This window comes from Gopherus evgoodei, chromosome 2 (genome assembly GCF_007399415.2).
Source record: "Gopherus evgoodei ecotype Sinaloan lineage chromosome 2, rGopEvg1_v1.p, whole genome shotgun sequence".
Lineage (NCBI taxonomy): Eukaryota > Metazoa > Chordata > Testudines > Testudinidae > Gopherus > Gopherus evgoodei.
Genome location: NC_044323.1, coordinates 170,906,675 through 170,930,310, shown reverse-complemented (window position 1 = coordinate 170,930,310; position 23,636 = coordinate 170,906,675). Strand labels below are relative to the sequence as shown.

General features: G+C 47.2%; 1 protein-coding gene across 3 annotated transcripts in view; it reads right to left on the bottom strand.

The window, feature by feature from the left end:
- ZCCHC2 (zinc finger CCHC-type containing 2) overlaps positions 1-23,093 on the bottom strand; it is a 102,752-nt gene extending 79,659 nt beyond the window's left edge. Inside the window, exons 1-2 of one of the 3 annotated variants that reach the window (XM_030552260.1) lie at positions 22,138-23,093; positions 8,802-8,910 (exon numbers count right to left, since the gene is read on the bottom strand). In XM_030552260.1, the coding sequence (XP_030408120.1) occupies positions 8,802-8,910; positions 22,138-22,965 (937 nt within the window). In that variant the 5' untranslated portion in view covers positions 22,966-23,093. Of the gene's footprint in view, positions 1-8,801; positions 8,911-17,476; positions 17,899-22,137 lie in introns of those variants that run through there. The other 2 variants (XM_030552259.1, XM_030552261.1) reach the window with 2 other exon arrangements.
- Positions 23,094-23,636: the final 543 nt, after the last annotated feature.

Below are 23,636 nucleotides of genomic sequence, written 5' to 3'. Positions count from 1 at the left end.
ACCGACACAGGTGGTAAGAAGGAACTGAGGAGCGGACAGGTCAGCAGGGGTATATATCCAGCGCCATAGCGGCGCCACTCCAGGGGGCGACCTGCCGACCCACCGGAGTTGCTAGGGTAAAAATCTTCCAATGAGCGTGCACGCACAGCGCGCACACCTAACTGAAATGGATATGAGCAATCCCTCGAAGAACCACATTTTAGGTGGAAGTCAAAAGAAACAACTCAATGTGACTAAGTGGAAGGGGGCAGCATGCAGATAATTTCTATCCAAGAATATTAAACGGAACTGGAACATGAAATTGCAAGACCAATAGCAAGGATTTTTAATAAATCTGTAATCTGTAAAATGGGTATGGGTGGTGGTGTCATACCCCATGACTGGAGAATTGCTAATATAGTTCCTATTTTTAAGGGGGGGGGAAGAGAGAAGTGATCCAGAATACTACAGAACTGTTAGTTTACCTTTATTATATGCAAGTCTTGAAACAAATTTTGTAAGAGAAAGTAGAAGGGCTGTCAAACAATTAAAAAAGTTAATCACAAGATTAAAAAAAAAGTCATGATTAATAGCAGATTTAATTGCACTGTTAAACAATAAAATACCATTTATTTAAATCTTTTTGGATGTTTTCTACATTTTCAAATATATTGATTTCAATTACAACAGAATACAAAGTGTACAGTGCTTGCTTTATATTATTTTTGATTACAAGTATTTCAACTGTAAAACACAAAAGAAATAGTATTTTTCAATTCACCTCATAAGAACTGTAGTGCAATCTCTTTATCCTGAAAGTGCAACATGTGAAGAATGCCTGTTCTCACTTTCAGGTGACATTGTTAATAAGAAGCAGGCAGCATTATCTCCCATAAATTGTTTGTCTTAGCTGAACAAGACGATGACTAAGTGGACTTGTAGGCTCTAAAAAGTTTTACAGGTTTTTGGGGTTCTCTTTTTAGTGCAGTTACGTAAACAAAAATAATTTAAAAAAATAATCTACATTTTTAAGTTATACAAGGCATTAGTGAGACCTGATCTGGAATACTGTGTGCAATTCTGGTCTCCCATGTTTAGGGAAAAATGAATTCAAACTGGAACAGATGCAGAAAAGGGCCACAAGGATGATCGAAAGAATGGAAAAAAGACGGTTACTCACCTTTGTAACTGTTCTTCGAGAGGTTGCTCATGTCCATTCCAATTAGGTGTGCGCACGCCGTGTGCACGTTCGTCAGAAGATTTTTACCCTAGCAACACTTGGTGGGTCGGCTCGGTTGCCCCTGGAGTGGCGCCGTTATGGCGCCAGATATATACCCCTGCCGACCCAACGGTCCTTCAGTTCCTTCTTGCCAGCTACTCCGACAGAGGGGAAGGAGGGTAGGTTTGGAATGGATAGGAGCAATACATCTCGAAGAACAGTTACAAAGGTGAGTAACCGTCTTTTCTTCTCCGAGTGCTTACTCATATCTATTCCAATTAGGTGATTCCCAAGTCTTACCTAGGCGGGAGGGTCAGAGTGAGATGTTGCAGAATGCAGAACTGCTGAGCCAAAGGCTGCATCATTTCTTGACTGTTGAACCAGTGCATAATATGAGGCAAAGGTGTGGACCGAGGACCAGGTAGCTGTGCGACATATTTCCTAGCTTGGTACATGAGCCAGGAAGGCCACAGATGAAGCCTGAGCCCTGGTAGAATGTGCGGTGAGATGGCTTGAGGGAACATGAACCAAGTCATAACAAGTGCGGATGCACGCCGTCACCCAAGAGGAGACCCTCTGGGAGGAGACAGGTAGGCCCTTCATTCGGTCTGCCACTGCGACAAAGAGTTGGGGCAATTTACGAAAGGGCTTCGTCCATTCGATATAAAATGAGAGTGCCCTACGGACATCTAGGGAGTGCAATTGTTGCTCCCGTCATGATGAGTGCGGCTTCGAGAAGACGACCGGAAGGAAGATGTCCCAATTGATATGGAAGGCCGATACCACTTTAGGGAAGAACACTGGGTGTGGTCACAACTGCATCTTGTCCTTGTGAAACATAGTATATGGTGGGCCCACCATGAGCACCCGAAGCTCGGAGACTTGTCTGGCCAATGTAATGGTTACGAGGAAAAACTATCTTCCGGGACAGGTATAGCAGCGAGCAAGTTGCTAACGGCTCGAAGGGTGGAGACATAAGTCTGGTTAAGACCAGGTTGAGGTCCCAGGTAGAGGCAGGGCGGTGTACTTGGGGGCATAGGCACTCCAAACCCGTGAGGAACCTGGAAACCACAGGGTAGGAAAACATGGAGAGGCCACTCTCCCCTGGTTGGAAGGTAGAAATAGCCACCAAGTGCACCCTCAATGATGATACTGCTAGGCCCTTCTGTTTGAGAGAACAGAGGTAGTCCAGGACAGTAGGGATCGAGACCTCAGTGGGAGTAACATTCTGCGTTTCAGACCAGCAGGAGAAACGCTTCCACTTGGCCAGATATGTAGACCAAGTGGAAGGTTTCCTGCTATCCAGGAGCATTTGTTGTACTGAGGCAAAGCAGTGTAACTGACTGGCTCAACCATGCAGCAGCCATGCCATGAGGTGAAGGGACTGCAGGTCTGGGTGGTGAAGTCTGCTGTGGTCCTGAGTTATGAGGTCTAGGTGAAGAGGCCGGGTAACTGGGCTGGCTATCGACAGGTCGAGCAACATGGTGTACCAGTGCTGCCTAGGCCACACTGAGAGGATCATGATCAAGCGAGCTCTGTCCTGTGGAGCTTTAGCAGGACCCTGTGAATCAGCGGGAACGGTGGAAAGGTGTAAAGCAGTTGGCTCGTCCATGGTATCAGGAAAGCGTCCGAGATCGAACCCAGGGAGAGACCATGGAAGGAGCAGAACATCTGGCATTTTCTGTTCCCGCGGGAAGCGAAGAGGTCTATGTGGGGAAATCCCCACTTCCAGAAAACAGAATGAATAATGTAAGAACCAATCGGCCACTCGTGAGAGCGCAAGAATCTGCTAAGTCCTTCTGCCAGAGTGTTCCGAACCCCCGGGAGAAAGGATGCTACCAGGTCTATCGAGTGGGCTATACAAAAGTCCCAGAGTTGAATGGCTTCCTGACAAAGGAGGGGGGAGGACCATGTCCCTCTGTTTGTTTATGTAATACACGGCCATTGTGTTGTCTGTGAACACTGAGACACAACGGCCTTCCGTGCCAGGCATTTCAATGGCATCTGCAAGGCAGACTGCTCTCAACTCTCGGACATTGATGTGCAAGGCCAGCTCATGAGATGACCAAAGGCCTTGAGTGCGAAGATGTCCACGGTGAGCACCCCAGCCGAGAGATGACGCATCCGTCATCAGGGCCATCAAAGGCTGGGGCGGATGGAATGGCATCCCTGCACACACTAGGGAGGGCGTCAACCACCAGTCGAGGAAGCCTAGGAGTCTCGGGGGAACCGTGAGGATCCTGTCTGTATTTTGTCTGCCCGGGTGGTTTACTGAGGAGAGCCAAGTTTGAAGGGGATGTAGGCGTAGCCTGGTGTGCTTGGTCACGAATGTGCAAGCAGCCATGTGACCCAAGAGGCCGAGACAAGCTCGAGCCGAAGTGGTTGGGAATTTTTGTAGGCCTTGTATAATAGATATCATTGCATGAAACTGTGGCTGTAGTAAGCAGGCCCTGGCGAGACTGGAGTCCAGAATGGCCCCAATGAACTCTATTCTTTGTGTGGGAATCAGAGTAGATTTCTCTAGGCTGATCATCAGGCCTAGTTGGATGAATAGGTCCTTGACGATGCCCACGTGCCATGTTACTTGGGTCTCGGAGGCCCTGCGAATGAACCAATCGTTGAGATATGGGAAGAAGTGTATGCGTTGACGACGGAGGGAGGCGGCGACTACGGCCATACACTCTGTGAACACTCTTTGGGCTGTGGAGAGGCCAAACGGAAGGACTGTAAATTGGAAATGTTGACGGTTGATCACAAACCTGAGGTACTGTCTGTGTGGAGGACAAATGGCAATGTGAAAATACGTGTCCTTCATATTGAGGGCGGCATACCAGTCTCCAAGGATGGGATGATGGTCCCTAGGGATACCATGTGGAACTTCAACTTCATCAAGAACTTGTTGAGTCCTCGCAGGTCTAGAATTGGTCTGAGACCTCCCTTCGCCTTGGGGATTAGGAAATAGCGGGAGTAGAACCCCTTGCCCCTCTAGTCCTCCAGTACCTCTTCTATAGCTCCCATGGCAAGGAGGGACCGTACCTCCTGCAAGAGGATTTGCTCATCAGAGGGGTCCCTGAAGGACAAGGATATGGGGGTGGGAGGGAGGGGGCGAAATAAACTGAAGGTGGTATCCAAACTGTATCGTGCCTAAGACCCAGCGATCTGAAGTTAGTTGGGTCCGCGCAGGGAGGAAAAAAGGAGAGGTGGTTACAAAAGGGAGGGAAAGGATCCTGTTGAACAACTGGTACGTCGCCCTCGGGCGCGCCTTCAAAAGTTTGGTTTAGGTCCCGAGGGTAGTTTGGTGGGGCCTTGATTCTGACCCTCTTGGGTTCCGGACTGCCATCTACGATTTCCTCAGCCACGCCTCCTGCCGAAGTCCTGCTACTGTCTAGGCGGGGGGTAAGGGCGCTGAGGCTGGGGCCGGAAGGGTCTGCACTGAGTCTGCGGTGTGTGCATTCCAAGCGAGAGCATGATCACCCTATTGTCCTTCAGACTCTGCAATCTAGGGTCAGTCTTTACTGAAAATAGGCCCTGACCTTTGAAGGGCAAGTCCTGTGTCATATGCTGCAATTCAGGTGGAAGGCCTGACATCTGAAGCCATGATATTTGCCTCATGGCAATTCCTGAAGCCAGAGTTTTGGCTGCAGAGTCGGCTGCGTCTAATGAGGCCTGGAGAGAAGTTCTCACCACCTTCTTTCCTTCCTCCAAAAGGGCCGCAAATTCTTCACGCAAGTCTTGGGGGACTAACTCTGAATTTCTCAACCGCCGCCCAGGTGTTATAGTTACAGCGGCTAAACAGGGCTTGTTGGTTTGCCACCCTGAGTTGTAGGCCCCCCGCAGAGTAGATTTTACGTCCCAATAAATCCATGCGCCTAGCCTCCTTTGCTTTTGGGGCAGTGGCTTGCTGGCCATGGCACTCCCTTTCGTTAACCGATTGGACAACAAGGGAGCAGGGTGTACGTACAGGTACTTGTACCCCTTAGAGGGCACCACGTACTTCCTCTCAACTCCCCTAGCCGTGGGCGGAATAGATGCTGGAGACTGCCAGATGGTATCAGCCTTCGCTTGGATCATCCGAATAAATGGTAAGGCCACCCTTGTGGGAGTATCAGCCGACAAAATATCTACCACCAGGTCCTCTATCTCCAGAACCTCCTCCACCTGGAGGTTCATATTCAGGGCCACCCGTCTCAGGAGGTCTTGATGTGACCTTAGGTCAACTGGAGGAGGGCCCGAGGAGGATGTCCCCGCCACTGCTTCATCTGGAGAAGAAGAAGAGGAAAGGCCAAGGACAATCGGGGCCTCCGTTGTCTCGTGGACTTGGGCGACGTCCAGCTCCAGTGGGACCTGAGGGTCTGGTGCCTGAATGGAAGTGTCCTCCGTACCCACAGGAGCAGGGCGGCTAACAGTAGCCTCTGGCATCCGGTGCTCCGACGGTACAGAGCGTGATGGCACTGGAGGTCCACCTTGGGCTTGGTGACATGCCCAAGGCGTCCAGAAGGACCACTGACAAGGTCCTTAGTCTTGGAAGACATGGCTGGGGACATCTAAGTCACGGTCCTATGCACAGGAAGCACTGTCCGCATGGGATGACATAGATGCATGGCGAGATGGCCAAGGAGGAGCTGAAAACCCCTGAGAATGGTCTCCATCCCTGGGTAGTCTGTCTGTACGCTGCAGCGGAGAGCGGTACCGAGCATGAGACCGGGACCTGCGACCGGAACGGTGCCGGGAGGTCGACTGGGACCTCGAAGCTCGATGCCAGGAGCGGCTGCGAGAGGTGCGGTGCCATGAGCCTGATCAGTACAAAGAGCACCGGGCCGGCGAACGGGGTCCTGAACGGTGCCGCGAGTGCAACCGGTACCGAGATGGAGAACGGTACCAGGACTGCGAGCGGCGTCGGGACCAGGATCGGTGATGGGACCAAGAACGCCGGCGGGACCGCGATCGGTGCCTCTCAGCGGTGCTGATGGAGGATGTTCTCAGTAGGGCAGGCTTGCCTATAGACTGTATAACCTGCACCGGCGGTGCTGGGGGTTGAGGCAGTGCAGACTCCGTCCGTGCAATCAGTTCCCTTGCCGTAGAGAATGTCTCCAGCGTGGAGGGAATAGTAAGCTCAACCACGGCGCATGCCGGGGAGCTGTCAGGCACCGGACTCTATCGCTCTTGCAGAACCAGAATTGACGGTGCTGAAGTTATCGGTGCCACGGCAGTTGTTGGTGCCGGGCAGTATGACTTACGCGGGTGCTCCGACTGCGGCGTGGACACAGAAGCCGCAGGAGTCTTATGTTTTTTGACCTGCGGGGAGAGGGAACGGTGCCGAGCAGACATCTGGGTTGGCGACGGTTGGTGCTGAGTGGCCTTAGCAGTACTGGTGCACTCCAGTGCTGAAGATGCACTTCTCCGCGGTGCGGACCATCTGGCGCTCAGTGCCGAGGGTGGAGGAGTAAGAGCTGCCTCCATTAGGAGCTGTCTGAGACGAAAGTCCCGCTCCTTTTTGGTCCGCGGCTTGAAGGCCCTGCAAATGCAGCACTTATCTGCGAGGTGGGATTCCCCGAGGCACTTAAGGCAGGAGTCGTGAGGATATCTTGTAGGCATCGGCTTGTCACAGACCGAGCACAGTTTGAAACCTGGTGAAATGGGCATGGGCCTCGGCACCGGGTGAGGGGAAGGGGCTAATCCCCAAACCCCTCTTAACTATATACACTAATGTTAAAGAAAATAATAAACTGCAAGTATAGAAATTTGAACGATATACACAATAACGAGAAAAATACGAGTAGCTAGGGAGGTGGAGATCAGCTAAGCCACGCTCCACTGTTCCGACGACCAACACAGGCCCTAAGAAGGAACTGGAGGGCCGTTGGATTGGCAGGGGTATATATCCGGCGCCATAACGGCGCCACTACAGGGGGCAACCCAGCTGACCCACCGAGTGTTGCTAGGGTAAAAATCTTCTGACGAATGTGCACGCGGCGCACGCACACCTAAATGGAATCGATATGAGAAGCACTCGAAGAAAAACCTACCTTACGAGAGGAGACTCAAAGAGCTTGACATATTTAGCCAAACTAAAAGAAAACTATGGGGAGATAGGACTGCTCTCTACAAATACATCAGAGGGATAAAAAAGGGGGAGGGAGAGGGAGTGGGGAGTTAAAGTAAAGTGCCAGTGTGGACACAAGAACAAATGGATATAAAAACTGGCCATAAATAAGTTTAGGCTTGAAATTAGATGAAGGTTTCTTACCATCAGGGGAGTGAAGCTCTGGAACAGGCTTCCAAGGGGAGCAGTGGGAGGAAAAAATTTAACTGGCTTCAAGACTGAGCTTGATAAGTCTTTGGTATGGCGGTATGATGGGACCATCTACAATGACATGTATCTGATCTGCAACTGCTAGCAGCAGATACCCCCAACAGCCAGTGATTGGACACTAGACGAGAAGGGTCTGGGTTACTACAGAGTATTATTTCCCAGGTGTATGTCTGAAAGGTCCTGCCCACAGCCTCAGCATCTAATTGATCACCATATTTGGGGTATGGAAGGGATTTTCCCCATGTTATATTGGCAGAAACCCTGGGGCTTTTCACCTTCCTCTGCAGCATGGGTCACTTGTAGGTTTAAATTAGTGTAACTGGTGGATTCTCTACCTTTAAGTCTTTAAATCACAACTTGAGAACTTCGGTAATTCAGCCAGAGATTGAGAGTCTACTACAGGAGTGGATAGGTGAGGTTCTATGGCCTGCAATGTGCAGGAGGTAAGACTAGATCAGGAGTGGCCAAACTTACTGGTTCTCTGAGCCACATGCAATAATCTTTAGAAGTCTGAGAGACGTGGTCACCTACTCGGGGCTTCTGCCCTGCAGCAGAGTAGGGGGCTTGGGGCTTCAGCCCCATAGGAGGCACCTGCCAGTGTTCATAGCTTCAGAAAGAGTGGGGCTGAAGCCTTAAGCCCTGGCAGGTTCCTCCTGCAAGGGCTGAAGCCCTTTTAGATCCACCACAGGGCAGAAGCCCCAAGGTCCACCCGTCTGCTAGGTGGAGAATGGGGGGTGGGGTGAGGTTCTGTGAACTGCACTTTAACTGTAAAAGAGCAGCATGTGGCTCATGAACCACAGTTTGGCCACCCCTGTATTAAATGATCATGATGATCCCTTCTGACCTTAAAGTCTATGAGTCTTAGCTAAAAAGAGTGAATCAAGCAAGTAACAATTCACTACTTCACAGTATCGACATCTTAATTCACAAAATGTTTTGCATCACTATAGCAACCAATACTGTGGATAAATTCAGTTCATGTTAAGTTTAATCTCCTCCTCCCAATACACCATCTCTGCTTCAGGGGGAAGCTTATTTCTTGACCCACCAGCAATTAATCTCTATCCATTCTGATATTTGCAGTAGGAAACTAACTAGAATTATACAATCCTGTCATTCTGCTCATACCAGATTGGAGAGTGCTGTGTAGCTGGTCCAGAAGCAGCTGCACTTAGGGAGTAGTCAATTCCTCAGCTGAGTGAGGAGTAAGACATAGAAGTCCCATAACACCAGGTTAAATTTAACCTGCAAAGAAATAAAAAACTTCTAAACAGAATTTTATTTACATACCTTCCCGCTGAGGTCTATGAGAGGCCACTGAAAGTCCATCATGAGGTGGTGTGATGTGATCCAAACTGTTCTCATTACTTGGCATGCAGTCATTATGGGAAAAGTCATTCTATATGGGGGAAGAAAAATAGAGGGGAAGTTCCTTTAAACAATGTATATTCTCAAAAAAAAAACCATCTGAAATTAAGCAGGCCAAATTTTGTAAGTCTGAGAGGTTGCTGTCAACAGAAAAACGCAACCAAGTAAGCAAGCAATTTATTTTTTCCCCACAGGTGCACAGTACATGCTATTGACAAAGACTGAGACTTTAAGAAGTGACTAGTGACAGTGTACTGCAGTTTTCCAGGTGCTCAACACAAACCATTTTCAAAAGGACCGCCCCCCAGCCTCTGAAAGTCAGATTCCTTTAAGATATTTTAAGTTGGGCACTCAAGATCACTAGTTAGTCTCTTAAAAACCTTGGCAAATGTAATAATTACCATAAGTGATAGATTACTTAAATCTGCTGCTATGGTTAATGCTAATTTGTTCACTTAATTCTGAACATACTCCCAAATACAAGTGTATAAACACTCCTCACATACTGCTTTGTTATGATTTTGCTACTAAAATATGTATACAGCTCAGTTGCCCATGTCATCCTAAAACTAGGAGATAAAACACCTGCATGCCTCAAGTAACACAGTAACTAGGGCAAGTGAACTGAACAAAGAGACTATCAAATGTCAAGTATGGCATTTGGAAAGACTGTGCAGTAAGTTTGAGATTGGCCATTTCACTGCAGCACAGAAGTCTGAGCATCTGTTGTCATGCACATCACAAGTCTTGTCTTTTCAATTTGTTCTTGGATAAAAGCAGCTTACTGGAATAGAAATACTTCAGAAAAGATCTGGAAGGGTCATTTTCACATGATTTTTTTTTTTTTAAGTGTTCTTAACTGTATTAAGGTGGTTGTGCTCCTGGTGGAAGCAACATGTTGACCTCCTGTCAGGGTAAGCTTTTTACAAAATCCTGAGATAGCTCTCATATTTTGAGATACTGGAAGTGAGGTGCCTGGGAATTCAACTCCAGAATACATTTTAAGGGAACCAAAGATGCATTGTGTTAAAGCCCAACATGCTGAACTGATATTAATATTCAGAGTTGCACTCCAATTGCCATTCACACAGGAAAGTCAGAAGAGTGAGGGATCAGCTGTAAGTAGCTTTGAAATGCTGATTATTCACAAGATATATTTCCTCTACCCCCAAGCCTAGATGCTGCCACCTCTGCTCTTTTATCCCTGCAGATTGAATTCCTGCTAAACAGAATTATTTTCCATCTCCAGTTCCGATTTTACACATATCCCCCAATCCACGTTTTCAAATGCATAGGATACTGATCACACTCAAAGTCTATTTTGGCTTTCTTTGCAGTTGCCAAAATAAAGACCTCCTAAGGCATATTACCACCACTTCAAATAAGCAGAGAGCAAAGAGTGAAGATCAAATATGTACTACAGGCCAGGGAAAACAGGTGTGTAGAATCATATGAAATGTTTCCTTCAGCCTTCACCTTTGGTCAGAGGCAGACAATGAAGTCTCCCACTATAAATTTCACAGTTTTATATGCACTATGTATACAAAGAGCAAGATGCGCACCCTGCCATGGCCTCTTTATGCAGGCAGAAAGGACCACAGTGGTATAAAGGAATATTAAAAATGCTAGATTCATCCAGAAGAGGATTTGCCCAAAACACAAAGTGGTCTTGTAAGGACCCATTCACACATATTGCAACAGGAGGCATGCATTTCAGGGGTCAGGCAAAAGCAAGGGTCCATGCAGTGCCAAGGCCCACAGGGACAAGTTGAGTAATTTAGACAGCCCTCCCATGGTTGTCAGTAATGTCAAGGGCTGCCAAGCAGTCCAGAATCAGAAAAGCACAAAGGTGGGTTAAAGCTACCATAGGCATCCCTCCTCCTGTCTTGCACAGAATCTCCAAGTGTTTATTTAAACCAATGTACTATTGTTACATTTAGACTGTTTTTGGTGGGCTTCATTAGGCTTTGAGGAACATCTCAGTCTTCAAACTTATGACTTCCCTGTTAATAGGAAAAAATTGAGTCTTCTGAACATTAAAATGCTTTGCACAGATACTTAATCATTCAGCTGAAATCCATAGCCCATTCCTGATAAATACCCATCATTTCAGCCTGCTGAGGTTTAAAATAAATTCTGATCACAATATGAGTATTTGAACTAATTGGCATTTTTAATAGCTTTATTATTTGCAATTTTTCTACAGTTAGAAGTATTTTGAGACAGACCTCTCAGACACTAAACATTTTGATCAATTTCACAGCTAGAGGGTTTTTAAATTAGACAATTTCACATTTTCAGCTGATTACATCTGAAATTTCACAGTGTTGTAACCCTGGGGGTCCCAACCCAAAAAGTACCTGGAAGTGGGTCTGTTCTCCTCCGACCCACCCCCCAGCTGCCATGTCCTATCCCTCCCCATCCCAGCAGGAACTCACAGCTAAGAGCAGGGGAATATCCAACCCATCTCCACAAATCTCCTCCAGCTGTAGGAACCTCCAGGGCTGGAGCTTCATGTAGCAATGGGGAGGCAGGCACTCCGAGGTGGGTCTGATCTCCCCCTGAGAGCGAGAGCGGCTGTACAGAGGAAGGACAAATCCTCTCTCTTCCCAGCCCAACTAGGACTTGCAGGTAGGAGCCACCTCCCTGGGGTGCTCCCAGCAACCAGGGGGCCATCAGATTTCACAGGGAAGGGCTTATTTCACAGTCCTTCACAGCTGTGAAATTGGTAGGGCAAGAACTATGGATGCAGTTGAACAAGCTATTTGAACTGACTATTTTTAGCATGTGTTTTGGCAGACATGAAAGTGCCTTACTGTGATCCAACCAAAGGCCTGGACTCAATTTTCAAAAGATCAATGCAGATGCCAGAAAATTACTAACGAGGCCCTGTTTAAGCTCTAGCCAAATGCCTTGCCAGATACAAAAAGTAGATATAAAAGTTAGCTCTACCACATGCAGCAGAATGATTATATTAACATTTTGGAAGAGCTGTCTAATATGTTGTTTCCTATAATAAAATAGTCTCCCGTTACTTTACAACCATGAGCTTTAGTAAAAAGCTAAAGCACCATTCATTTTAGAAAGCTGTACTTTCTGCATTTAACAGCATTTTCTAAAATTGACCTAAACAAACAACAAAACAAAAACAAACAAGAGCAGGAACTGGCTTTCTGCTTACATGTTGGACCCAAGACATTCACATATTAAAATTTGTGACAAAATATACTACAACATACTCCCTTAATACAGTCTAACCTGAGGCACTTAAAACCTAAGTCTGATAGCTGTATTTTAAGAAAAAGAGAGCAAACTATTTGAAGAATTAGCTTGTATTGTTTTGATTTTTAATGCTTTAACATCTCTTGAATAGAAGAGAGATGTGGAGCTGAAAGCTTGTTTAAAAAAATTTCTCAATTCACTGCAGCCTGAGAAAGAGGATGGGAGTTAAAGATTGGGGACAGGTAACACAGGAGATATGAGCTCCCTAGGTGGTCACCACCACAGCTCTTAGCTTATCCTTTACAAGCTCCAATCTCTGCTGATAGCATAGAAAGGACTTAAGACCCTGTATACAACTAGGGGCATACTACAGGTAAACCAGACCCTAAAGGGAGTGGAGATACTCATGTCCTCATTGAAAACACCTGGTCTCTATCTGAGCCAGTACAAAAGAAACTGAGGCCATGTCTACACTTACCAGAGATCAATGCTGCTGTGATCGATGCAGCGGGGGTCAATTGAGCAGGTATAGTGAAGACCTGCTAAATCCACTGCAGTGTGTGCTCTCTGGTCGATTCCAGTTCTCCACCAGAACAAGAAGATTGAGGTAAGTCAACAACGGGAGAGCATTTCTCGTCGACACAGTGTGATGTAGACACTGCAGTATGTTGACTCCAGCTACATTATTCACATAGGTGGAATAGCATGACTTAGGTCTACTTACTGCAGCAGCGTAGATAAAGCTTTAGTGTATCTGACAATGGTTTAATTGTGGTAACTCCATAGTTGCAAGGGTCTGAGATATGGCCAGTCTACCACTGCTCTATGAAACCCTTTCTGCTGTCCATCAGTGGAGCCCCATACTGTCTACAAGACCATTTTTAAACACAAGTACGTGTATTAGCTTACCAGTGTTTTGGAAGTAATACAAGTTTTGCGGAGGGGAAAGGCTACATTGTTCTCATTAGTCTATCTACACTAGTCACCTACCCAACCTCTCTGTATTCCATTTTTATTTCTTATCCCTTGTTGAAACATAGCAACTCAAGCCAGACTACTCACCTTCTTTACTGTCTACTTGGGGTTTTTGTTGTTTTTTTTATCACCATACACTCCACACTACTCTAGGTAAAGCGATTTACTAAGATGCACAGTCTGTTTCCCAACAGGTACCACGTTCAGTTTAGTACTGACCTATCCCGCTCCCCAAGAGACCATTAGCTCCTTCATAGAGCCTGCAGACTATTTATCCGGAAGCAGTGCTCTTTTCAAGAAGCACTTGGGTCAGGGTCACCATGGAAGAGCCATGGTGTTTTGCACTCCAGTATTTAAGAAACTATATTAGGCAAATAAATACTAGTTTGCCTGAAAAGTAAAGTCAATAGACTACACAAAACATTTAAAAAAATAAGAGTGTCAGTAGCACACTGACCTTTCTAATCTTTCAATTTAAACCAGCTTCAGAAGATATACAAGTGATAAGTACCTAAGTAGGTGTGTCTGGCAGTATACATCAACTGTATGTGCAGCATGGTGGCAACTGGCTTTTTTATTTTTTACTCTGTCAAAACAAAACTCCCTTAGATTCTAAGACAATTAAGCACCAGTATCTTGCTTTCTTATAAATCACTGAAGATTAGCCACAGAAACAGTGTTGTGTTTTGCCATAACTTGTTAAGCAAAATAATCCGTAAATAGAAACCACTCATTTATTTGTTTATAAGCTGATCTACAGGAATTTTCTGAAAGTGGTTCCTTAAGCCAGCTAACCATAGCACCCATCAGAGTACTAGGATATTCAATAAGTTCTATTTAACTAAACAATCTTAGTTCTAGTACTGCCATTAATCAATCCTGATTACATATTCAGGAATCTAGACTAAGCTTTGCTTACAATATATGCTAGTTAGAATCATTTCTATTATATCATGTCAAGGTGCTGAAATGGTTGTTTCAGGTATTGAAAAAACATTGTCTGAAGAGGAATAGCTCAATATTTGCTAAAATTAAATTATTTTAATGGCCAATTCACAGCCAAGGTTAGTTGAAAGTTCCATTAAACAAACCTTATGTTTTGTTACTCAGTTTGATGTATGACAGTGATAGCAACAGGTGTTTTTGTAGAATGGTATGTAAAGTATGGAGTTTGTGGTCTATATTGTAAAAATGGATGAATGTAAGATTTTATTGGATAGATTATGGGTATTAACACATATAGAGTTGTGATTCCACACAACACTAACTGAATTTTTGACAGGCTATTTTTTGCAATTAAAACATTGAAATAATCCATTATTTGCAGCTTCTCAAATCAATGCGTATCAGGTCATTCTTAGTAGTTGAAGAAAACATTCATTTTTGACTATGAATTACAGCACCTTGAAAACCCAACCAACCTGTTGTATTAAATGCTGTATACAAAAAATACAGTCCTTGCCCCAAAGAGCTTACAGTCTAAACAGGCAAGAAAAAGGAAGTATTATTTCCCTTTTGCAGGTAAGGAACAATGGCAGAGATTAAAGGACTTGCCCCATGTCACAGAACCTGTTGCAGAGCCTGGCCTGAACTCAGATTTCTCAAGTCCCGCTCCATGCTTCAACCATAAATCCAGCCTGTGTGTTTATTTATCCTCAAGTTTGTTCAAAAGCCTCAGTACCCTGTGAATCCAGAGAGAAGCAATTTCAACTGCTCCAACTCTCTGGGTGTCCAAAGCAACACATCAGGAAAGAGAAGAATGATTAAAGGAATAGCTGCCCTGTACCTCTTTGCTTATGGAGACACACTGTACCTACCTCTTCATCGAACTATAGCTCAAGGTTGTCAATAGATGGATCAGAGGCCAAATCCTGACCACCAGATGTTTTTGAAAAGGACCTCAAAATCTTTGTATTTACTTATCCCCCCGCCCTTTTTTTTCCTCTAGAGTCTGGACGTTGACTGTACCTTGACAAAGAAATTTGGAGCTTTACAAAAAAAAAAATTGTATCTCTGCTACAGCTACAGGAACTGCAAAGAACCAAAATCTGAGCAAATTCAGGTTGACTGGTTCTCTTCCAGACTTTCAAGTCCACAGACTAGGCCTGTGGAATTCAAATGCCATAAAGCTGACAATATTAAGCTTGAATCCTCAGATGGCAAATGCACTGCAAGCAATTCCAAAAATAACCGCCATGCTTACTAGCTTTATAAGAGGCTGCTCTTAACAAGAACAAGTTTTCAGACAGTTTTTAAAATACAATATGCCAACAAAATTAAAACCTCAACTTTGTAAGGTCTCACTTGGAAGGAGACCAAAATGCAAGAGTGTTAAACAGATTTTCTGAGGCGTTAGCAGGAAAAGGAATCGAAATTGAGCTTAATAAAAGCCGATTAAAACCTTAACTATGAAATTACTACTGTACCCATCTTGTATGTTTATGCCTGCAGTGTTACAGGTTGGCCCACATTACGTGCATTTATATTTAGTGAATTACTCTGCCTTTTAATGAAACTTACATATACATTCTTTTGTCAATGGTCGGCTGTAGGTTAAAGTTTTGTAAAGAAAAAATTAAAGTGACACAATGTTAAACGAATCAAATTTTCCCCATAAGATTTAATGTAAATGCAGGGGATTAGGTTCCAAGGAACTTTTCTGGGGGCAGACAAAAAGGCATTATATACTGTACAATACTATACTGTGGCTGGGAAGTGCCCAGGCTTACCCAGGAAGCACCTTTGCAGCAGCAGTGTCAGCTTCACTGGAGAAGAACAGGCTTGGACTTTGCCAGGAATGCTCCAGGCCATCTTCCTGTTCCCCTAGGCCCACCGCTTCCCACCCCCACTCCACCTCCTCTCCAGAGCACACCACATCCCTCCCCCCCAAAGCCCCACCAGCTGTTTGGTGGGGCTTTGGACTGTCTGGGAAGGACAGCGGAAGAGCGGAGACACAGCGCTTCCCTGCTCCTGCCCCTCCCTCCCAGAAAGTCCGAAGCGCAAAGAGCTGGGAAGGAGGAGGCGGCGGAGGAGCAGAGAAGCCCCGCATCTCCACTCCTCCCCCCACCCATCTCAGAAAATCCTAAGCACCACTGAACAGCTGTTTGACAGTGGGGGAAGCGGTGGGAGGGAGGGAGAGGGAGGAGGCGGAGAAGTGAAACTTGTGCAATGCTCCCTTGTAAAGTCGCTGCTCTTCCAAAGAATCTTACAAGCAGGCAGCCAAATGACATTATAAGGGAGCATTGCACAACTTTAAACAAGCATGTTCCCTAGTTGAGCAGGGACACAACTTTGAAACAACATGAAGTGGGATGACGTTAAATGAGGAGTTACTGAAGACTGAAGCACTTTGAGATCACTGACAAAAAGCACTATAAGAAATATTTTTATTATAAGTGTTTTTGACTGAACTGCCTTCACTTCTTATATTAATTTATTCAAAACATGAGAAGTCAAGTGTAAGGAAGAAAAAGTTGATGAGCTAGTCAAGAAATGTGATGACTGATCTATCAATCTTGTCCTAGAAAACTGGTTGATACAGTACATATACATAATACGTTCTCACTACCATCTGTCCTACTATTTGCCAGTAAAACTGCTATATTACAAGATTAACATACATAATTTTACTTTTGGCTTCTAATAAGACAGGCTTACAGGGATAATAATGAATATATTTTCTAAATATACCAATTTTTTAAAACTCCGTTCAGCTACTCAGCTCAGTTTTACCTATGGCAGTGAGTTCTATGGGCTAATTTTGCAATGTAAAGTTATCATTGACAAATGTAACAAGTAAGGGAAGAAAGAGAGGTATAAGAAGGTACAAGAACCTACACAGAGAAGAACAGATTGAGCAACAAAGTACTTTCATTGTACTGTACGTCAAAAGTACTTCTCAAACCAATATCCTCAGTAATACTGATGTTTGACAAGGATATATACTTTGTCTGTTTTGACATGTGACACTAACAATGTGTGTGTTAATAGTAACAAAGCTTTAACTGTTTGAACATCAATGTCTACAGTCATAACATAATTGTCTGACCATCCATAATTTCCTGCAATTGTGAAAATATAAAACCATATAAAAATGCTTTTAAATACGTGCTGACATTCTCTCTCAAAACTATACAAAAATAAAAATTAAATTCTGCCAACCCTAAATACAAAGTTTCATTTCAAAACCTGTTATCTATTAGGAAAACAAAATGTGATTCCATTTTGGACACTGAATGATTGCTATTTTAGTCCTTGGGGGCTGTCCCTATTTGTATGCTTAGATATCGCTGGTGATTTAGATACCAGTGAGCATAAGTCAGGTTAGGAGAGGCTCTCCTGCAGCCTGCTACACTTACAGGGCTCTGCACACACGGAGATGATCGAGGGAGACAACTTACAGCGGGTGGGACAGGCTCTTGGGAGACAAAGTGAACAGACTCGGCTGCACTTGCTGTACGCTCCACAGCTGGAGACTCCCCGCCTCCGGGCGGGATCTGAGCTTTAGACGCAGCCCCTGATGCACGGCTGCTCCCCTCCACGCCACTGGGGCACGATTGTGACACGCGGGACTCAGGGGAGACCCGGCGACAACGGAGCGCAGAGATGGGGGCTCTGCCCGCCCCCCTCCCCACCGGCTCGTCTATGACGCAGTCCCCGGAGTGGGCGGTGCAGGTTCTCGGCTTTAAGCCCGCGAACTCCCCTTGGAGCTTGTCCCCGCCTCGCGACTCACGGTCGCTCTCCTCACCCCGAAAAAACGACCTGCACGCGCCCACACTGCGCCCTCCCATTGGCTGGCCGCGTACCCCGATCCCAACGGCCGGCTCTCTCTGACGCAACGTGCTCACTGCTCCCTCCCACATTCCCGCAGGGCGCAAACGACAAGCGCGCGAGAGGCCGGGCCCCATCAGAATTAACCAGACCCGTCTCGCTCGTTATGTAATGAATGGAGACTCCGCCCCCACGGGAGGCCGAAGTCACGTGACAGGGAGTGTCAGGTCCGGGGCCGCCATTTTGAATCGGGGCGGGAAGCCACAATGACCGTTAGTCACCGACTTACTCTGCGCCCCCGCCCCTCCCCCGGCGACGGCAGCGCGAGCCTCCTCCACAGAGACACGGGGCGGGAGGCAAAAGGGTGCCCCCTCCATACACAGGGGAAGGAAGCATTTCCCCCATGTCACCTCCTTCCGCACAGGTAGAAGGTCCTTCGCCGCCTCAGAGGCGGCCACCCTCCCCCACAGGCATGGCCTCTGTAGGGCAGCCGGGTGGTAAAGATCGGGCTCCTCCCAGCACCCCTCCTCAGACAGCAGGGTCCTGTCCCTTGGCGGGTCCTCCCACTGTGTGGCAACTGAAAGGTCTATGCTTTCCCGCTCCGATACTACTAGCCTCCCCCGCCCCCGCCGCCACAGAGATGTCTGCCCTGGTAGTCATGGGGGAACTCATTTTAGTTTAACTAGTTTCGGACAGGTCAGGGTTGAAGCTTTCCACCCCTAGGACCAAGGACCAGAGGTAAAACACCTGCCGCCACTGGGGCTCCCACGTGTAACTGACAAGCTGAATGGCTGCAGCAGCGGAACTAATTGGCAGGAACTAAGACTCTAGAAACTCCCTGCACAAACTACTGGAAATGCTACCCCCTGGAGCTTATAAAATCAAGCATGCACGTGTTCCCTTACGTTTTCACTATAGCATCTCACCTACTAGAAGAGGTGCACAGATAAACTACGACTCCCCTGTGAGATACAAAGGGTATTTACCTTCCATTTGTAAATTGGGACCTACAAGTCAAGTTACTTGCTCAAGGCCACACAGCAAATCAATGGCAGACCCTTGTCTCCAATCACACTGCTTCCCCTGGTTTAATTGCAAGGTATTGGATTGGGAACTGACAGCATTTTTAGGTAAGGTCCATCTACCCACTTTTCCCAGACAGCCAATCCCAGGAAGTGCTCTGTAGTATTTATTGTTGGGGAACAGTGATGCAGAACTTTAGTGCTGTGTAGGCTAAAAAATGTGACCTGTAGGATGTCAAGCTGATTTGGCTATCACTGCATTCTAGGTAGCATGGTTTATATGAATAGATTATGCAAACAAAGTGGGGGCTTTTTAACTATAGCTTTTAAGTTACACAGTCATACAGAATCGCCTCCATGGATACACTCCACAAAGGGACTCGAACATTACAATGCTGAGCATCACAAAATCTAAGACCCCAAGAGAATCATGGGAACATAGTGATCCACAAAGCCAAGTTAGGTGCCCAGGTCCCTATACAATGAATTCTCTGGCCCCTCAAAGGATCTACTATGGATAAATACACTGCTACCTTGATATAATGTCACCTGATATAACATGAATTTGGATATAACGCAGTAAAGCAGTGCTATGAGGGGGCAGGGCTGCGCACTCCAGTGGATCGAAGCAAGTTCAATATAACACGGTTTCATCTATAACACGGTAAGATTTTTTGGCTCCCAAGGACAGCGTTATATCGAGGTAGAGGTGTACTTGAATATTAAACAGAGCACACAAGTCAAGAGTGACTAAATCAGTGGTTAGGGTATCCACCTTAGAGATGGGAGACCCAGGGTCCAGTCCCCATGCTCCAATTGCTCATTCTTTATCCACTGTGGAACAGCTTCAACCCGAGGAAGACTGAGGGACCCTCACAACTATCCAAAAGATCAGTTAGAGCACTCAGAGGTGGGAGATCCTTCTTCAAATACTCTCTCCCCCTGCAACAGAGGGGGGAATTCAATCTGGGTCTCCCACATCTCAGCTGAGTGCTCTAACCATTGAGCTAAGAGTTATAAAGGTGAGCATCACCAACATCTTCTCCTCCAGTGGCAACATTTTGAATGGGACCCAATCTGCTACACAGCCTCAAGCATGCCTACTAGATCAAGTCCTACAAACCACTCAGGCCAGCAAACACCCCTATCTTTCCCAGGTTCTTGAATCACTCTGGGACATAGGCTGGGAAACAAGCATCTGGACATTCAGGATGGGGGAACAGAAGACACACACAGCATGAATGCCCAAAGGCAGAAACATAAGCACCTACATGGTTCGCCAGGAATTTTGTAGATGTGGAGCTGATACTGAAACTTGAGCACCCTAGTCTAGTGTTTAGGCACTGTTGTGGACTTGGGCCCTTGCGAATAAGAACCTTAACTTAATGCTCTGATTAAGCCTCTAGTGCCATCTGTGGCACATCACCTAGTCTATATAACTGTATACTATCTTCTAATTTCAGTTGGGAAAAATATATGCCTACTTACCAGCACTCACACCTAACAGAAAGAGTTGCCAGCTAACTTACCATAATCCTCTCCCCCCACAAAGTGAATCCTGGCAGGTTTTTGTTATGGGCAGACTTGATGCAAATGAATTCGTCAAAATAAGACAAAACCTTATCTTCCCCACTTTATTTTACGGCTTACGTGAATTCATTAAGATTTCAGCATCAGAACATCCACTCTCTGCTGCTGACCTGCCAACTGAATAATTTAAAGCCAGAGTTGAGTGTTTACTTAAGATGTATGAAATCTTAAAAATTGATGCCCGTCTGGTCCTTAAATAGCCCAAGACACATTGCATAGGAGTTAGTTGGCCTTGGTGTCCTGCTTATTCTCTTTTGTTCAGTATGCCATGGAAGAGTTTTTTGCCTGACTGCTGCCTTCTTATCCCAGAGGTGGCTGTATACTGATGGTGTTATAGGTAGTCATGAAACACTTTAATATTTCATTACTCCTACAGTGAAAAACCTAACATAAGATCATTTCTATACATGGAACATGTTGCAAAGAAATGCTACCCACATCCTTTGTTCCTCTTAAGCCAGGAGCCACCTGGAGACCAAAAGCTGTAGACCCATAAAAAGATGGCACTGTCAGATAAATAAGGGGAAATTGTAACAAACATTTTTTTAAATATTCGAGAACACAGAGCATAAATTAAGGCTACCTAGTGAAATTCTGAGTTTCGCAACAGCTGATTCTTATGGAAAGATGACTTGTGCCATTAAATGAAAGGCTTTATTACCAGGAATAACCATCAATGCAGCAACAAGTGTCCCACATAGGAAGCTAAACTATCCACTTCGAACACATTCTAGTTTTGACATTTTCATTTGCTCACATAGTAAAATGACCACTATCCACGCCTAACGTAACATACATAATGTTGATGTCCAGAGGCCAGTCTTCAGCTTGGTCTACAAGTTAGGCTGACATAATTATCTCAGTCAGGAATGTGAAAAAGCCACAACCCCAAATGACATAGCCATGCCAACATAACCCATAGGACAGATGCAGCTATGTCAAGACAAAACTACTTATGTCAATGTAGACAATTTTGTTTGGGAAAATGGTGTTCCTACACTGACAGCAAAACACTCACCATGGGCATAGAGTGCAGCTACACTATGGTACTGTGCCAGCATAGCTACACCTGCATAGTCTCCAACATAGACATGGTTTTATACCACTGATCCCTGCAAATTCAAGTGTCTGGGTCTGACACAGAACCCGCTGTTCCACTAAAAAGCCAGATCTCTTACCAACATTCACATTGGCATTTGGACATTCAGTTTCTACAACATACTGGATACATCACTAGAGACTATCTGCAATCTCTTCTAGCAGTAGCCTTTTCAAAAGCAGGCCAAAAGGTTTAGATATTATTAGCCACAGCTTACTGGATCATAAGTATAATTCATGGTGGGGACTTTAATGCTCCAGGCTGGGTGTATAAAGAGTTCGTTGGACTGCACTAGTGCTGTTTTGCCCCCTACTAGTTAGTATACGCTGCAGTCAGCTCTGAATACAGCTCCCAGGAAGAATCCCCTTTCCTCCCAGAACCACCTTCGGGCATTATTAGGTCACAAAGGGAAATTCCTACAGCAGCAACCAGAAGATGGGGGGAGTGAGGGCCTCACACATAGCAGTATGGGGGTTAGGATGGGAGAAGAAGCAACTTCACCATCTAGGATGAAGGCAGAAGGGAGAGAAGAGCCCACGGGAAGGGGGCTGCCTGGAAACTAGGGTGGGAGTTTTGGTACCTGAGCTGCAGGGCCGAAGGCATCCTTCTCCTGATCCCCAAAAAGGGTCCTCCGCAGTCGCTCCAGGTGCTCTCTCAGGGTGACCCGCTGGTGGAAGGAAAAGGCGGGGTGCAGAGAGGCCATGGTGAACAGCAACAGTAGCTCCTCCTGCGCCCCGAAGCCCAGGCTCTCAGCAGGGAGGGCCTGGCCGTTTTCTCCAGGCCCTTCCATGTCCTCCTCGGGCCCATCCTCCTCCCGCACGCGAGCCCCGCAGCTCTTCAGGACGGAGTCCACCTGGGGCAGCAGGCAGTGGAGGCGGGCAGCGGCCTCTCGGTTCTCGGAGCCCAGCAGCGCCAGGTAGACGATGAGCTTGGAGCGCACGGCCGGGTCTCGGAAGTCTCCCAGCTGCCCAGGGTCGCTGAGCCCGTTGGCCTTGGCCTCGGCATCGCGCAGGCAGTGGTAGTCCTTGCGGGCCAGGTCCTCCAGGCAGGAGCCCAGGAAGCGCAGCTCCAGCGGGTTGCACAAGTCCAGCAGCCCCACCATGAACTCCAGCCGCTGCGCCGAGCCCAGCACTAGGCCGAACCACTCGTACACCGTCTCCTTGTCCGTGCGGGAGGCCGCCACGCCCGCGGCAGGAGCCGGCGGCGGCCCAGGTCCCGGGCCCAAGCCAGGCAGCTGGCTGGGCCGCTCCCGCCCGCACCCCGCCGACGCCCCGCCTCGGGGAGGCGGCCGGGGCACCTGCTGCAGCTGGAGGTGACAGTCCCGGCTGCCGGGCTCCTTCAGCCCCATCCCCGCCGCCTCCTCCGCCCGGTGGCTCGTCTGTTTCAGCGGCAGCTTCATCTTCAGCATCCTCAGCCCGGAGGGGCCTCGAGCATCCGAGAGGCCCCGGCGGCGGGCGAGACTCAGCGGTTCGCGCGCCCGGAGGAGCCGCTCATGATGCTGCTGCTGCCCTGGGCGCGCGGCGCAGGGGGCGGTTCTGCCGCCGGGGGCTGCGGGGCGGAACGTGTCGGTTCCCGGCGCGCCCCCAGCCTCAGTGCGTGCGCGGTGCGAGGCCCGGACGCTCTTCTCTCCGCCACTCGCCGGCGCGGACTGAGCACGGTCTGGAGGCTGGAGGGGTGGGGAGAAGAGCGGAACGCCCGGTATCCACCTATCAGCGGGCAGCTTGGTGGCCTGCCGCTTACGTCAGTCCGCTCCTTTCTACGACCTCCCCCGCCCGCATTCCGCCTGGTCCTAAGCAGGCCCCGTGTTTAAGTTGAAAGAGCCCGGGGGAGGGTCTCGCTGCAGCCAGGTGGTGGGGAGGGTGAGTCACGCCGCTGCTCCAGCCCTGTGCTTGCTGCACGCAGGGGTGTGTTACAGAACAGAGCATGAAACCCCCAGCCGTAGCCAGGAAGCCTGTTCCTGGTATGCAATAACCCCTGGCTGCCTGGGGACTGGAGCCTCAGAAGTGTGTCATTGGGGAACAGGCTCCTAGCCTCAATTCAGGGCTGTATTCATGATTTTTTATGAGCACGCTGAACTGC